At 42.2% G+C, this 14,608-nt stretch overlaps 1 protein-coding gene across 2 annotated transcripts in view; it reads right to left on the bottom strand.

Annotated features, from left to right (window-relative positions):
* LOC110531204 (centrosomal protein of 104 kDa) overlaps nt 1-14,608 on the bottom strand; it is a 43,073-nt gene that overhangs the window by 17,600 nt on the left and 10,865 nt on the right. For both annotated transcript variants that reach the window (XM_090185746.1, XM_036988334.2), the window contains exons 10-19: nt 14,328-14,540; nt 14,019-14,186; nt 9,792-9,965; nt 7,922-8,098; nt 4,381-4,581; nt 3,851-3,946; nt 3,468-3,546; nt 3,188-3,263; nt 2,810-2,918; nt 2,460-2,598 (exon numbers count right to left, since the gene is read on the bottom strand). In XM_090185746.1, coding sequence (XP_090041872.1) covers nt 2,460-2,598; nt 2,810-2,918; nt 3,188-3,263; nt 3,468-3,546; nt 3,851-3,946; nt 4,381-4,581; nt 7,922-8,098; nt 9,792-9,965; nt 14,019-14,186; nt 14,328-14,540 — 1,432 coding nt within the window. The remainder of the gene's footprint in view (nt 1-2,459; nt 2,599-2,809; nt 2,919-3,187; nt 3,264-3,467; nt 3,547-3,850; nt 3,947-4,380; nt 4,582-7,921; nt 8,099-9,791; nt 9,966-14,018; nt 14,187-14,327; nt 14,541-14,608) is intronic.

Genomic DNA, 14,608 nt, shown 5'->3' on the forward strand with positions numbered 1-14,608 from the left:
GAGAAACATGAGTAGCACAACCCTGCACAGAACCCCAAAATGCCCACAGAAAATGACATCACCAGTGGCATGTATTCATGAATGCCAAGAGAAGCCAGGCTTCCCCCCAAAAATGGACCAATAATTTAGTATAAAACTATTTAATCTGTGTTATCATTTCCCTTCAATTCGCAATTGACAGTACCTATCTCACCGGAGAAATCTTCAGAGCGAGGGAATCAGCGCCCCTCTCATGTATCTAATGCTGTCTGAACAAAAAGAGTATGACATGTTCCCGCAGTAGCATTTGATTGATTGTTCCCAGTGAGCATAAAAAGTATAAAATAATTACCCAATCAGTGTTGAGCTGAGCGCAACTGTCGGTGGCCCTTGCGCACCAAAACACCCCCCCAAGAGAGGCCAGTTTGGATTTGGCATCACAACAATCAAATCACATCAAAAGCAAAATTGCCCAAAATTATTTCCTTTCTGCATCTGCTTGTGATGTGTTGATGTTCTGAATTAGTTAGCTGTGTCGTTCCTACAATGCGGTGTCTTTTCTGTCCCCAGGAAATATAATTTTGTAGGTTAAAATGTGGATTGCAAAAGGCTTTAAATATAAAAGGTCACATGGTCACATGATTTTGAACTTTTCTTTCAGTGGCATTTTTGCCATGTCCTTGGGTGTTATTCATCAACTTCTACGAGAAATAGAAGCCATAAAATAATAACATTTAATATCTTTCTTCATTACTTTATAACTTTTTTTCATGATTGTATTTATTATTATTGTATTTAACATTGTGTGTCCCTGATGTCACTTTCCACCCCGTTAGTTTGCAGTGATAGTCCTTTAAGAAAACAGCCCCTTCCCACATTGACATCATGTTCATGAAGTGTCATCATTTGTTTGGTGGGAAAGCAATTGTGCAAAGCTAAATAAATATAAACACTTGGTTTTATCTATTTTTCCATGTTTCATTATGTTAGCCTGTCTCACTCCTACATTGCCACAATGATAACATTTCTAAATGTTAAAATCTTCAAGTGTTTACCATTATTCTAACCTTAACCCACAGAGCTATGGCTAATTTAGGCTCCAAATGTTCACCCTGTTAGGTTCCACCCTGTTGGGATTATTCTCTCTAGCTTGTGCTTGGCTCTGCCCACCTCCTTGCTTCTTCTGCCCACTATGACTAATTTGTTCCCATTGGAAAAGACAGGCTGTGGTCTTGGGTTAGTTATACAAATCTTTGTTTGCAGTTTGCAATGTTTGCTTTGTCTCGGATTTACATTCACTTATAGATGGGTTAGCTGCCAATGTCACGAAAACAATGCACACGCTTCAATGAGGCAGAAGTCTGTGTGTTGTTGTGATTCTGGATGGCCAGATAGCTAGCAACAATGACAAGAAGCTACCATGTGGGGAATCATAGATGGCTCGTTTCAGCTCATTGTATCTTGTTATTGATACCATGTCTTGTTTTGAGGTGTTTTGACTGATGTCATGTTTATGCTAATATGGCTCAAATGTGCTTGCTAGCTAACCAACAACTGTAAAAATATATTTGAGAGACAACAAGTGCTCATTGTGCAAATGTATTTATGTTTTCAATAAACAGACACTAAATATAGTTTACATGTTGTCAACAATCTAAGCCAACCCAGTCCGTTTTGCACCATAGTTGCACATACGCGTCGGTTTTGTTGCTAAACAACCAACCAGTCTATACATTTCCATACTCACCAAGAATTACATTTGGTAGTTCATTTCAGCAGAGATGGTGGCTTTTAGTATAGTTTTTGAATCTTTACAAAGCGGACAAAACGTATTGACAGGTTGGTTGTTTAGCTAAAACAAGCCACCTATGACTCCTCACATGGAAGCTTCGTGTCATTGTTGGTAGCTGTCTGACCATTCAGTCATTACACCACACGGACCTCTGCTTAAAAATACAATAAAATTGAAGTATTAGAACAGTTCCGATTAGAAAGTATTAAAACAGTTACACGGTTATACATTTACCGTGCTAGCTCTAATAATAACACTGCCATGGTATTGTTTTAAAACAACTGTTCCCATTCCCTCGCAAACCGAAAGGATGTTGTCTATACATTTTAGTCAGCACTATTCAAGCTATAGATTCAACTGATTGGCCACATTTTGGTTGAGCGCCAATGTATATACTCCATGCAGTGATGTTACCTCTCAGTGATAATGTTTCCTTTCTATCAGTCATTTACACAAGTATTGTTTTAATGAGCTTACTCGACAACCCAACAAACATGAATGAAAGAGTAGATGAGTGTTTATAGTAACAAGCACAAAATACTCAATATCCTTGGCTGTGTTGGATTCTTGTAAGAATATACTTGCTTACAAAGACTAAAAGAAGGGATCAAGCGTTTGGCAAGGTTAGCATAGTTAGCAGGGTAAGAAGTTAGCAGTTCGCTAGTGCTAGAGGAACGTTGAGTCTTACGGTTGCAGGCAGGGCTCTGGGTGTGGTGGGTGAGCTCGTCAATGGACACGGCCTCTGAGCAGCGAGGGCACTGACTGAACCTGGCCCTGTTCTCACACTCCCCCAACAGGTGCTCTGTGAGGCTGGCTATCTCAACCACCTGAGAGAGACAACGTCAGTCACAAAAACACACTGGTCTCCAACACAAGAACACACAAAACTACACTTTAATGTGTCTACGCACTACACGGTCATATCCTTACTACACCCAAAGCTCCTGCTGGTTCCCCACCCTATGCTTCCGCAATGGGTCATTTTGTAATATTTTTTGATAGGAGTTACTTGAAGTGGCCCTACTGGTCTTTGGGTACCTGTCTACATTGATCACAGCAATGCAACATAGGACAGTGCTTCCAGTAGTGCAGGTCCAATCCATCCTCAGTGAAGGACTCATCTTTTTCACTGCAGAATATACAGAGGCTGAAACACATTGAGCATATACACACCGACCGAAACACATTGAGAATATGCACAGGCTGAAACCAATTCAGAATATACATACGCTATAACATTAAGAATACACAGACTGAAACACATTATGAATAAATACAGGCTGGAAAATAATATTCAAAGGCATTCCATGTTGACAATTAGGTGTGTTCCACTCTTTTATGCGTTAGACAATTTTTTACAGCATTTCAGTCAGCTTTGGAGATTCCTTTCTGATTTTGCTGGGCATCAACACTCACTTGTCCAAGTTGTTGACAACTGAAGACTGGTTATCTCCTGCATCTTCCGGGTTGCTTTGGGGTGCAGTTTTGACACCTGGAAAGCAACAGGTATTTTTCATCTGTACAGTGTATTGTAGTCCCTAAAATAATGCCTCAAAGTGGTGCAACCAGCATTCCACTGTAAAAACAAAAACGTGAACCACAATGGGTTTGGCCAAAACCTTTTGTGGTATTTCAGGTGGGTTTATCAAAGTCAGTATACGTGTGAACAGTGGTTGAGGATAGGGTTCATACCGACCTGTTTTTACAACTTTAACAGCCTCTTTCTTCTGTTCTTTGGTATTTCCCTTCTCGTTTTCCACTTTGGAATTGCCCTTCTAAAAAAATTTATTTAAAAAAAGCAAATCAACATCTTGCAGAGATACAGTACATACAGTCTAAGAAGTGTTGTAAAACAATATACATGTGCTTGTATCCATACCAATGGTACATATGTTTAAGTGTCTTTTGGAAATAATCAATACCATAGAGACTATTACGTGTGTGTTCTATTTACTTCAGTGGTCTATACTGTGGACATACAGTACAGTGGAATGAGTGCACAACAAGGAGGAGTGACACAGACACGCTGGCCTGTTGAAGGAAATGAGGTAATAGTGCAGTGATGACAGCTCCACCTACACTGATCTCATTCAAGGCAGCCAGCTGCTCCCGAAGACTACGGATCTCCTCTTTCTCCTTCTCCCCCTCCTGCTGTACTCCTCCCTTCTTTGACGTCTGAAACAAAATTAAAGAAGTATAGTGACACACTTTATGGCATGGTACTGTATAAGTCTCTCACAAACTCATTCCTTTTCTCCTCTCCCTCTGTCGTTCTTCTTCTCCTCTATCGCTCTTCCTCTCCCTCTGTGTTTGCCCATGCTTCTCTAACAACCCAGTCATGTCTGGAAGCCTTCCAGACAGACTCTACTGCAGTGATGACGATGTGTCCTTAACTTACCCAAGGAGACGGACAGAATTTTAGCAGTGGAACATTACTTAACAGTAGCACAGTCATTACTTAATGGGACTAATGGGATGAGAGAACACAAGAAATACAGAAAAGAAGCAGCTTGTCACCCATCCAAAACAACTGAGAACTTGTTCAGAATCACAGCGTGTCCAATGTTAAGTCATGACTCATTCAAACACACAGATGGGCCGAGCCTTGCCTGTGACTCCACCGGCCGCCCATCAATCCTGGCGAAGCCGTCAAATATGTTTTTATAGAGGACGTTCTTGCGAGTGGCGGCATCGTTGGCCGGGAGGTAGCTGAGGATGGCGGTCTTGTGCAGGCGGTACATAGCCAGGATGATGAGCACGACCGTCTCTCTCACCTCTGACGCACTGTGCTGCAGCGCACCTGTACAGAACTGATACAGAGGCACAGAGGTGATGAACAAGAGAGAACAAGAGCTTTTAGAAAGCTGAAACGGAAACAAAAATACTGGTTTACCAGAGACAGATTAAGTCTAATCCTGGACAAAAAAAACTCCTGCTTAATGGAGAATCTCCATTGAAAGTGTTTTTTAGTCCAGAACAAGGATTCATTTGTAGTCTGGGAAACCGCCTATAAGAGCCTTAACAGAAATTAAGCAAAAACAAAGAGAATACAGTAGCAGGCTAAAAAAGCTGATGTACCTGTACAGAGGATGAAATACAAAAGGAGGTTGCATGTCCAAAAAGAAGCAAGCATGCTTGCACCACTCAGATCTATAAATTACAGTTATTTTTGACTGATTGAAAAAGCCTGCATATGTGATTGATATGCAGAAGTTCTACATTTCATTGAAACATGATACTAATCAATGCTTTTTTAAACCAACAGTCATTATATTACGATAGTCTGGTGAGAATGATAGCTCAATAGCCGTCATAGCATATCGGCTAGAGGACATTCGGAGAGAGCATTTACCTCAAAAGGTAAACTGTGTACAAAGGGCACCTATACTCTGTCAATGGGCTGGGGACAGGCAGCCATTATTCTGTTGTCTCTCTCTGCTTCTCATTTTAATTACAGGAAATTCAATCACCTCTTTGCTCCGGCCTATCTCCCAGGTAACCGGAGGGGAAAGGGAGAAATGTATCAGTCCTCGGACCAGGGGGAAATAACCCGGCTGACCCTGCACTGAGCAAAGAGCAACCTTGCAGGGTTCTCCCAAGGATTTTATAACAAGGTGGTGCTACTGACTACTACCAAGAGGGAGGCCTCAGAGATTTTTGTGTTTTTTTAACACCTGTAACTGCCATTTCATGCAATCTAGAGCAAAGAATTGCCTTATTTGATACTAATCTCTTACATTCTTTGGAGAACCCTGCCTAGGTGCAGGCTCATTATACTCACTAAAGAGAATGGGGAAATGGTAGGCTCAATTACCATCAAATTCAGGGTTCGTACCAATCTGGTCAGTGTGGCAAGCATTACACTAGGAAGTTATGCTATAGGCTACTATCTTAAATATATTTGAGCCAGAAACAACAGGTGCACAATCCAGACCTCTTCAGGTTTGTTCCTACGTGTTATAGACGCTACAGTAGTCCCAAGCTGCCCTGCTGTGCCCATCAGTCTGTCCTCTGTAAGAGGGAGCCAGAGGAGGAAGGTGTGAAACTCAAGCAGTACGGCTCAGTTGCATAAACCCCCATTTTTCAGTGAGACGACACAGGCCTGAAGATGGACATGAAGCCATCATCTCACAATAGCAAACTGGTGTGTTGATAAAACTGAAAAACTGGGTCTGGGAATTCACGTTTATGACCGAGACACCAATTTTCATACAACACCTCACTGACTGAACCCACAGGGTTTACATATTATGTGTTTTTAGGCCAAGTGGTGCACCAAGACTCCTGAAGGGGCTGTCAATGAACACCAACAGTTTTCAACTGAAACCAATTCCAGCCTTAAGCAGCGAGCAAGCATTATATGCCCTCCCACTAATGCCTCCGAATGCAACGCTTACCCCAAAGGTTTTCAGCAAACATTGAAAGGCGCTGACATAAAGGAGTTGGTGCATGTGCTAGCTGTCTGCAAGCACACAAACAAACGCCACCGAGGAGAGTACCGTCTGGGGTTCTTCAATTTGAGGGACTCCGGTGCAGAATTTAACAATTTGCTCCCGCCTACCATAAAGCCAGCGGTGAAGCAGAGGCCGGCCAAAAGAAGTCTGACGTCAACTAGAGGACAGACAATCACACTGCCCACTTTGTCAACACTTGGATAGTTGACACATAGATACTAGGTCAATGTTGAGAGAGAGAAGAGAGAAGAAAGAGAGAGAGAGAGAATGAATACATCAAAGTGGGCACCCCCGGGACTTTGCTAATCGCTTTCCCCAGGAAACGAGGTGACATGCCGCTGACCCAACTGCAGAATCTCGATAGTGGAGAGAAATCTCAAAGACCAGATTACCTGCTGAACTTTGCCACACAGAGAATTGCGTGGGACAATGTTGACCATCCTAGCAGCCAGGTCTGTCTTCTTCCCAAGCCTGTTATTGCGCTCTAAGCAATGCATCAAGTACTGTACATCCCTGCACTGAGGTGGAACGAAGGGAATGAGGCCTACTCACTCAGAAAACCTGGCTCCTGGATTCCTACCAAACATAGCTATACTTCTCTAAATGTGAAAAAAGAGAGAGGGAAAATAAAATGTGATACAGTAACCTTTGATGCATGCAAGAAAGAAGATAATGAACATGTTCTCATTAACATTTGTCTATATCATGGCTCTTCTACCATTTTCCTGGAGAGCTACCCTCCTGTAGGTTTTCGCTCCAACTAACCTGATTTAGCTTATCAACGAGCTAATTATTAGAACCAGGTCCACAAGATTAGGGTTGGAGTGAAAATCTACAGGACAGTAGCTCTCCAAAAACAGGATTGGAGAGCCCTGGTCTATATGGAAAAAACATAAACTATTCCCTATGTTCATTGGGTACTGCTTATTGCATTTCAAGCAATGTATGCCACAATATGCTTGTTATTTATTTATTTGGTGGTTTAATTTGTGGAACACATTTATGCATATGTGTGTATGCTTTTGAGCCTTATGTGAAGGCTATATTGTACATCATAGCTAAAATAGTATATTTTAGAGAGAGTTGGGGTGTGCTGTGGCATTCACCAATGACAGCATGCCCCCAGCTGACCAGAGGTGACTAACGCCTATTTGAGTTGAGTGAATTAGGATGACTGATTCAAAACACGGACATCATCTATTTGGCCATCCTCTCTCATCCTTCAATTCCACTGATCAACTTATGGTATAGAACTGCATAGAAATGGACAACAGTAAAGATAAGTGGAGGCCTAAAGTCTATTTTTACTCTAGTGTGTTGATTGACTTCTGGGGCGTCTTCATTTACTGCTTCTCAAGAGCCCGGATAGTGGAACTACAGATTCTTCTTCCCATCTATGCCTGAGCCCAGAAACGTGTGACAGCAAGTGGCACTAGGGTGACGACAATGCTCAAAAGCCAGCAAAAACGTGCTGGAGTCTGGTGCAGTGGTAGGGTTGCTGACTCTAGACCACACATGGGTTCAAAACCTGCCCTGAAACTTTCTATTCTGTCTCTCCATGTAATTCTGAATGATACAATAAATAAACAAATATGAAAGGGGAGTGGACATCCACTGTTCTTAAAAAAAAGCATGCACACACTGCAACCCTCCAGGAGTGAGAGTAACGACAATCATGGTTGCCTTAAGTGTTTACCTTCATGACGTTGTCCAGAGTGAAGCCTGAGTTGTCTGTACCCAGTTCTCCCAGCAGCTTCTCCAGTAGTTCAGCCCTGCTCAGGGCCTGCCGTGTGGGGATGTTGGATTTAATGGGCTTCACCAGCTCCCCAGGGACCAACTGCAGGGCCTGCACCTCTTTAAACAGGGCCATATCCTGCACAGGAGCGAGAGGAAGAGGCAAGGCAGCCATTTTGAAACCAGGAGGTAGTAGTGGAGAAGCAGTAATGCTGGAGAGGGAGCTACGACCAGGAATTTAAAGACTTAATAAACCCCAGAATGTGTGCTCAGTGCTTGGAGATGACATAAGCGAATATAAAAAGGTTCAGGATGTCCCTTCAAATCATGTTTCATGCTGAATTTTTTATTTATTTTTAATTCTCTACACGAACATGATATCGATACATTTTACATTTTCTAGAATGCAGACCTTAGGCACAACAATTGCACCATAGAAAAGTACTGGAATGAATGAAAATAACCTAACTCATCAATATACTTTTTAAAAAGACACCTTATCGTTTATCCAGATATGTAGGAACACCATAAATTTGGGCACCTTCTAAAGTGCATATGCTTAAATCATAAGCGTGATTTTTATGTTGGCAAAGCACATTCATGAAAAGCTTCAATACAAGCTTGTTCTCTATTCGTTAATATCTTTAAAAGGTGCATAGTCAAGAGCCTTTAAAGCAACATTGTGCTAAAGTTCTATAATGTGTAAAGGGCCTTTAAAGGTCATTGCATGCTAACCTACAGTACCCTACCAATGTTTTGCTCACAATAATGTTCTGGGAAAGTGAGATGAATGCAATAATGGATAAGGACGTATTATTGCTCCTAGAATGGACCAGAAGACCCTTTCATGCTATGTGTATTTTTATGGCACTACTAAAAATGTAAAGTTTCATTTGTGTGTCCATTGTTGTTTATATAGACCGAGGCCAATAATGTTTTGCACACACACACACACACACACAGAGCTACAGTAAGTGTTAACTAAATGTCTAAACGTTCTAGATCGGGTGCGGGCCTCGATGGCATGCAGTCAATGAGACATTTGTAATGGAATGGTGATGTATTGTACAGCAATATTCTCTAATTAATCTCATCCACAACTACCAACATGTAGTTCCCACCTGGGTGATCGGTGGCAGACGCCAAACGCCTGCCACACAATGGCCTGCTATCACAGTGTAGTTTAGGAACGTACTAGAACAGCAGTATAGGCCTAGCAAGAAATCAGGTCTGCAAATGAAGGGGACCAGGTTGGGAATATGGCCAGAGCATGATAAGTGCATCCATAGAGCATCAACCCACCTTGCTGAAGTCTTCAATGATGCAGCCCGCAGCTCCCCTTTTGAATGCCCTCGGATCAATCACCCCCTCCGGGGTCTCTACTTACTGTTGCGAGTTAGTACAGTAAAATGTTGTTGTGCATCAGCAATGTTTCTATTTGTGTGTTAGTCACTGATAGTCAGTCATTTACCCCATGTCATCTAACATTTTTTAGATTGCTAAGTTAGCTGGCCGCTAAACTATCTAAACTTGATATCATGGTCGAATTACTGGCCGGGGGGACCCTATTGATTTTGTTAGTCTCACTCAGATATAATTTTAAAAACTGCAAATATTCCTGTGTAGTATTGCATGAAATTTACTGTAAAACATAAAAAAATGTATCTCCGTTGTCAAGAGGGGTGCCGCTAAAATGTTTTGCTAAACAATGTGTGTGTGTGTATGTGGGTACACAGACCCGCGAGCAACTGTGGCCCCTCATGAGGAGTTCAGATTTTTCTGTGGCCCCCACCCCCATCAAAGTTGCCCATCCCTGATCTAACTCTACCCACCTGGATGAAAGCTGTGGCCATGGCCCGAAGTCTGGTGGCCGAGTCCCCGGTCCTGGAGAGTAGGTTGGGCCAGGTCTGCTCCACGCAGTGGACCACCTCGGCTCTGCCCAGGGCCTGGCCTGGGATCAGCTGGGTCAGCAGCAGCCGCAGCAGCTTCAGAGATGCCTGGAACACCTACAGGACAGGACCATCAACAACACACATTAGAAGTAACCAAAAAGTAATCTCATTACAGCATTCTGTAATGTCCTATTAAACATAGTTACTTACTCTAGTTTTATTTTTGTTTGTATAACATTAGTCAACTCAGCAGCTGAGTGTCCTCCCTGAGATTGGAAGTTTTGGGGGTTGGAAACCCGGTGGACCCAATGCCTCAGGACCATCTTTCTCATTGCAGGACAAGTCAGGGAAAGTGGTTGCAACTTACAAGGCCAGCATTGTCACCAATCCTCTCTAATATTTGTTTAAGGAGAGACCTCTAGCAGCGAGCAGTGGGAATGTGAGTGGGACTGGGATAACATTGTTGAGGGGGTAGAATGTGTGTGTATAGCACTCAAAGAGCCTGTGACAGGAATAAACATATCTGGCCTTCATGTGTGTCTGTGTGGGTCACTGCTAACAAATGATCCCTTTTCAATTCAATTTACACAGCCTAAAGCTTTCCAACTGACAACAAAACCTTACACATTCCAGTGGTGTCTTCATGGATGCCAAGATAAGCCAGGCTTCCCACCCCAAAAAAGGAAAAAAGACATTAAATATTGCATCTTTCGTCTCTGTGCTTCATAATTTTCCTTCAATTCGCAGAGAAAGTATTCAGAGCGAGCGAAACAGCGCCCCTCTGTCTCTGTATGTGAAGCTCATCGATCTGATGCGGTCTGGTCAAAAATAATATGATATTGTTACCGCCCGTAGCATTGAATACAAGAGAAGCCAGCGAGCATGGACACTTTCCTAAATTAGCCAGGGACGGAAATAATGATTTGGACTTGTGGTTTTACTTAATTTTCCGTACTGGCCATTGATTATAACGCCGATTCTGATCCAACTATAAATTCAGACATTGTGTCCCTGGCCTGAGAGGATGCAAGTTCAACATGTAGCTAGATGTAGTATGCTAATGTTAACTAGCTGGAATGGAATTTTAGCCAGGTAGCCTAGGACAACAAAAACTAAAAGTGTGTACTGTATCATGACAGAGTCATAGACCGTTTAGGCAACATGAAAGAGGAGGATGGCATTGGCGTTTCACTACAAGTAGGGCGAGTCAACATGTTTTTTCGACTTGCACACAAACACAGATATCAGTACAATGGACAGCCACATCATATTTAGCTGACGTTGGACTAAATCAAATTCAAATCAAATGTATTTATATAGCCCTTCTTACATCAGCTGATATCTCAAAGTGCTGTACAGAAACCCAGCCTAAAACCCCAAACAGCAAGCAATGCAGGTGTAGAGGCACGGTGGCTAGGAAAAACTACCTAGAAAGGCCAAAACCTAGGAAGAAACCTAGAGAAGAACCAGGCTATGAGGGGTGGCCAGTCCTCTTCTGGCTGTGCCGGGTGGAGATTATAACAGAAAACTAAATTGTTTTTTAAATGTTTTTAGTTGTCACTGTATTGGACTAGCATAGGTGATTAGATGATGTTGAAATGTTGAAGTTGAAAGGGTGCTGGAATAGTGGAGGCAGCACCGGTTTTCTTTGAGACTTGAGGCAACTCTCCGTGTTTTTAAATCAATAGTTGTTTAGTAGCCTGAAAATGATGAAATCATTAACTTGCTTGACCATGTAGTAGGTCATGTAATGGTTTGTTACATGTAATACGTTTTGTGGACCTCACAGGACAGATGTTGCTCTCCGGTTTTGTGATGAAACAAATTTATTTAAATTTAACGAATTCGTATAGACTAATAACAAATTAATTAAATTTAACGAATTCGTATAGACTAATAACAAATTAATTAAATTTAACGAATTTATTCTGCCACTGTGTCTTCTTATTGTCTCTGCCTTTAGGCCCATATATATATATATATATATATACATACACACACACACACTTGAAGTCGGAAGTTTACATAAACCTTAGCCAAATACATTTAAACTCCGTTTTTCACAATTCCTGACATTTACTCCTAGTAAAAATTCCCTGTCTTAGGTCAGTAAGGATCACCATCTCATTTTAAGAATGTGAAATGTCAGAATAATAGTAGAGAGAATGATTTCTTTCAGCTTTTATTTCTTTCATCACATTCCCAGTGGGTCAGAAGTTTACATTCACTCAATTAGTATTTGGTAGCATTGCCTTTAAATTGTTTAACTTGGGTCAAACATTTCAGGTAGCCTCCCACAAGCATCCCACAAAACGTTGAGTGAATTTTGGCCCATTCCTCCTGACAAAGCTGGTGTAACTGAGTCAGGTTTGTAGGCCTCCTTGTTCGCCTCCTTGTTCGCACACGCTTTTTCAATTCTGCCCACACATTTTCTATAGGGTTGAGGTCAGGGCTTTGTGATGGCCACTCCAATACCTTGACTTTGTTGTCCATAAGCCATTTTACCACAACTTTGGAAGTATGCTTGGGGTCATTGTCCATCTGGAAGACCCATTTGCGACCAAGCTTTAACTTCCTGACTGATGTCTTGAGATGTTGCTTCAATATATCCACATCATTTTCTTCGGCTTGCAAGCCTCCCCCTTTTCCTCCAAACATAACGATGGTCATTATGGCCAAACAGTTCTATTTTTGTTTCATCAGACCAGAGGGCATTTCTCCAAAAAGTACAATCTTTGTCCCCATGTGCAGTTGCAAACCGTAGTCTGGATTTTTCATGGTGGTTTTGGAGCAGTGGCTTCTTCCTTGCTGAGAAACCTTTCAGGTTATGTCGATATAGGACTCGTTTTACTGTGGATATAGATACTTTTCTACCTGTTTCCTCCAGCATCTTCACAAGGTCCTTTGCTGTTGTTTTGGGATTGATTTGCACTTTTCGCACCAAAGTACGTTCATCTCTAGGAGACAGAACGCGTCTCCTTCCTGAGCAGTATGATGACGCCGTGGTCCCATGGTGTTTATACTTGCGTACTATTGTTTGTACAGATGAACGTGGTACCTTCAGGCATTTGGAAATTGCTCCCAAGGATGAACCAGACTTGTGGATGTCTACAATTTCTTTTCTGGGGTCTTGGCTGATTTCTTTTGATTTTCCCATTATGTCAAGCAAAGAGGCACTGACTTTGAAGGTAGGCCTTGAAATATATCCACAGGTACACCTCCAATTGACTCAAATTATGTCAATTAGCCTATCAGAAGCTTCTAAAGCCATGACATAATGTTCTGGAATTTTCCAAGCTGTTTAAAGGCACAGTCAACTTAGTGTATGTAAACTTCTGACCCACTGGAATTGTGATACAGTGAATTATAAGTGAAATAATCTGTCTGTAAACAATTGTTGGAAAAATGACTTGTCATGCACAAAGTAGATGTCCTAACCAACTTGCCAAAACTATAGTTTGTTAACAAGAAAATTGTGGAGAGGTTGAAAAACTAGTTTTAATGACTCCAACCTAAGTGTATGTAAACTTCCGACTTCAACTGTGTGTATATATATACGTTTTAATTTAACCTTTATTTAACTAGGCAAGTCAGTTAAAAACAAATTCTTATTTTACAATGAAGTCCTACCCCGGCCAAACCCTTCCCTAACATGGATGATGCTGGGCCAAGTGTGCACCTCCCTATGGGACTCCATAGACTTTTCTGTTCATTACAACACACTACTGTGAAACAGTACCATATCACTTCCCCCAGTGCAGGTTTCCCAAGCGTGGGTTAGATTGAACGTTGGCCTCCATAAATCAGCCCCAGGCAACAAGAGTGGTTAGTCATTGTGGCCTAAGGCATGTAGCTAGCTCTTTTTATGTTCTACATGTTGTTTGTAACTTCAATCTGGGCCAAGTGTGGTTAAAGGCACGAAAAGGTAAACATGTTAACCTACTGTTCTGAGTAATAAAGAACACAACCCCCAAAAGATCCCCTGGCATCACAGCTACCGGTAAATTATCATACCTAGGCTAAATTGGGAGTGCCTGTGTCCAAAATGATACCCTATTCCCTATATAAATTTGACTAGGTCCCATTGGGATCTGGTCAAAAGTAGTGCACCATATAGGGAATACGATACCATTTGGGACACACATTGCGATGCCATTTAAAACTCACAGATGATACTTTATCCTTGAGGGCCTTCTTGACCAGAAACACTGCTGCCCTCATCATGTTCCTCAGTTTCTCCTTGGGTGTCCCGGCCGATACTTCCGTCAGCTTCTTGTATACAGCCAGCAGGGCATCTTCCCGGTAGGACCACGTCTTTGAATAAGCTCCAGCCACCTAGGGCGGATGAGAGGATTAGAAAGTCAAACTGTCCAGAGGATGACGGACTGACTATGAGAGATACATCATGTGAAGTCTGGGTTTTTCCTGTGTATGTGTGTGCGTGTGTGCATACATGCTTGTGTGTATTTATCTCACCAGTCCATCTCCGTACACCTCGATAGGGAAACTGGCCTCTCTCTGGGCACTCTCTGTCAGAGGCTCAGGCTCCCCAGTCACACCAGGGCTACAGGGGATGATGGTTGCTAGGGGAGAGGGAGGGAGACCGGACTCCTCAGGGTGGCTCTGGGGCATCTCCCCCTTTCTCTGCAGGGCAGGTAGGGGTCTCTCATCATAAGGCAGGGCGGTGACCTGTGCATACAGTCATTCAATGGGAGATCAATGGGGCATCAAACTATTGTTTAATTATTGTGGTTAGA

Source organism: Oncorhynchus mykiss, chromosome 9, assembly GCF_057628025.1.
Source record: "Oncorhynchus mykiss isolate SJ-2025 chromosome 9, ASM5762802v1, whole genome shotgun sequence".
Classification (NCBI taxonomy): Eukaryota; Metazoa; Chordata; class Actinopteri; order Salmoniformes; family Salmonidae; genus Oncorhynchus; species Oncorhynchus mykiss.